Source organism: Nematolebias whitei, chromosome 23, assembly GCF_014905685.2.
Source record: "Nematolebias whitei isolate Nwh7 chromosome 23, NemWhi1, whole genome shotgun sequence".
In the NCBI taxonomy this organism is placed as follows: Eukaryota; Metazoa; Chordata; class Actinopteri; order Cyprinodontiformes; family Rivulidae; genus Nematolebias; species Nematolebias whitei.
In genome coordinates this window covers 1,509,611-1,511,397 of record NC_056520.1, presented here as the reverse complement: position 1 = coordinate 1,511,397, position 1,787 = coordinate 1,509,611, and the positions used below count along the sequence as shown (strand labels likewise).

At 56.0% G+C, this 1,787-nt stretch overlaps 1 protein-coding gene across 1 annotated transcript in view; it reads right to left on the bottom strand.

Annotated features, from left to right (window-relative positions):
• The window catches only part of LOC119429000 (heparan-sulfate 6-O-sulfotransferase 3-B), a 15,349-nt gene extending 13,808 nt beyond the window's left edge, over positions 1-1,541 (bottom strand). The window contains exon 1 of the mRNA XM_037696719.1: positions 1,020-1,541. Within this exon, the coding sequence (XP_037552647.1) occupies positions 1,020-1,525 (506 nt within the window). The 5' untranslated portion in view covers positions 1,526-1,541. The remainder of the gene's footprint in view (positions 1-1,019) is intronic.
• Between the last annotated feature and the right edge of the window lie 246 nt (positions 1,542-1,787).

The following is a 1,787-nucleotide window of genomic DNA, read 5'->3' as shown; positions in this document are numbered from 1 at the left end:
GGGTCGGACAAGAACACTGACGGGTCAGACAAGAACACTGACGGGTCAGACAAGAACACTGACGGGTCACAGAGAAACTTTGCTGAGAATTGTTTGTGGTTCTTTTGTCTCAAATGTTCAGTTGGAAACACCTCCAAACGCCGTCTTGTTCTTTCTTCTCCTTCTACTTCTTCTTCGTCGTCTTCTTGTTCTTTCTTCTCCTTCTACTTCTTCTTGTTCTTTCTTCTCCTTCTACTTCTTTCTGTTCTTTCTTCTCCTTCTACTTCCTTCTTCGTCGTCTTTTTGTTCTTTCTTCTTCTTCTTTTTGGCGGTTTGGTTTTGGTGTGTTTCGTCCACAGTAAGGAGTTCTGATCGACCACGTCAAAAACCAGAAGAACTCCAGATGTTTCTCCTCCTCCACCTGACAGCTCCACTCAGACGTCACGCAGCCAGAAGGTGGTACCAGTACTTTAGTTCTGTAGTACTGGTACCGTGTGTTTTTAGTATTACCAGAAAGCCATAAAGTCAGCTGTTTATTGAACGGCAGGCCTGTCCCTGTCTCTGTTAGCAAAATAATCTCAAGACTGGAGGCTGCTGTAGTCACCGGGTGTTCTCCACAGCTGTCCGTCATCCTGCTTGAAGATGGCCGCCGTCTCCAGAAATGACGCCGCCTCGGTCCTTTCTGGAGATGGCGAGCTGAAGCGTGGGGTGGTAGTAGCTGAGAGTCATGTCAGCTCTGAAGATCTGTGAGGATGCTGCCCTGCGGCCTTTTAATGTGCTGTAACCAGTGATCCAGATGTTTTGAATACTCCTGCCAACTTGAAGAATTAAACTTTTATCTTTTACATTTTCACCCTTCAAAATAAAGGTCCCTTAACAAAACACAGCTCTTGTACTGAAGCTCCTCAACAAAGAGCTTTTATTCTCTCAGTTTAGCTCAGATTGGTTTTACATCCTACAAATTAAGATTAAACTGCACCCAGGGGCGCCACTAAAGGGGGGCCGGGGGGGTGAAACTGGTCATAAAGAGTTTTACTGACTTCCTGCTCCTCCGCCGCTCCTTCCGGTCCATGACGGCGGGCACGCAGCTCGTCAGCTCGGTCCAGTCCGCGTGCAGCCCGCAGCTCCAGCCGGTGGAGAACCGGGAGAAGAGCCAGGACTCGGGCCGGCCCGGCCGCAGGCACGCGCACCTCCTGCCGCCCGACGCGCAGTCGCACGGCCGCTCCAGCTGGATGTTCCGGACCAGGTGCCGGCCGAACGTGGTCCCGCCGGTCTTCTGGATGTGCAGGAACACCATCACGTCGTCCCCCCGGATGTCGAAGCGCACCTGCCGGTCCAGGTCCCGCTCCGTGAAGTTGAACCGGGACGACGGGAGCTCGTCGTCGTCCGCCCCCGGCTCGGTGGAGCCGAACCCCGGGGCGCGCGCGCGGAGGAGCCGCCGGTCCTCCCGGCAGGTGCCCGCCGGACACACGTACTGGTAGCCGAGCATGAGGCAGAGGACGGCGGCGAGGGGCACGAGGAGGAGTCGGTGCAGCTTCTCCTCCATCGCGAGGAGTCACGGAGTCACGGAGCGGAGCTGGAGCCGCGCGCGTCTCATCCTGCCGGACCCGAGCCACCCGAACCTCCGCCGAGCTGCCGGAACATCTGCTGCTCCGTCCACGCGCCGCCGCGCGCAGCCTGAGGCGCGAAAAGATGGACGGCGGCAGCAGGCGAGCTTCCGGTCAGGACTTTCAAAACAAAGGCGCATCAGCACCTGCAGCACAGAAAAGCGTGAGAGGAGCGGCGGAATCAGTGAAATACACAAACTT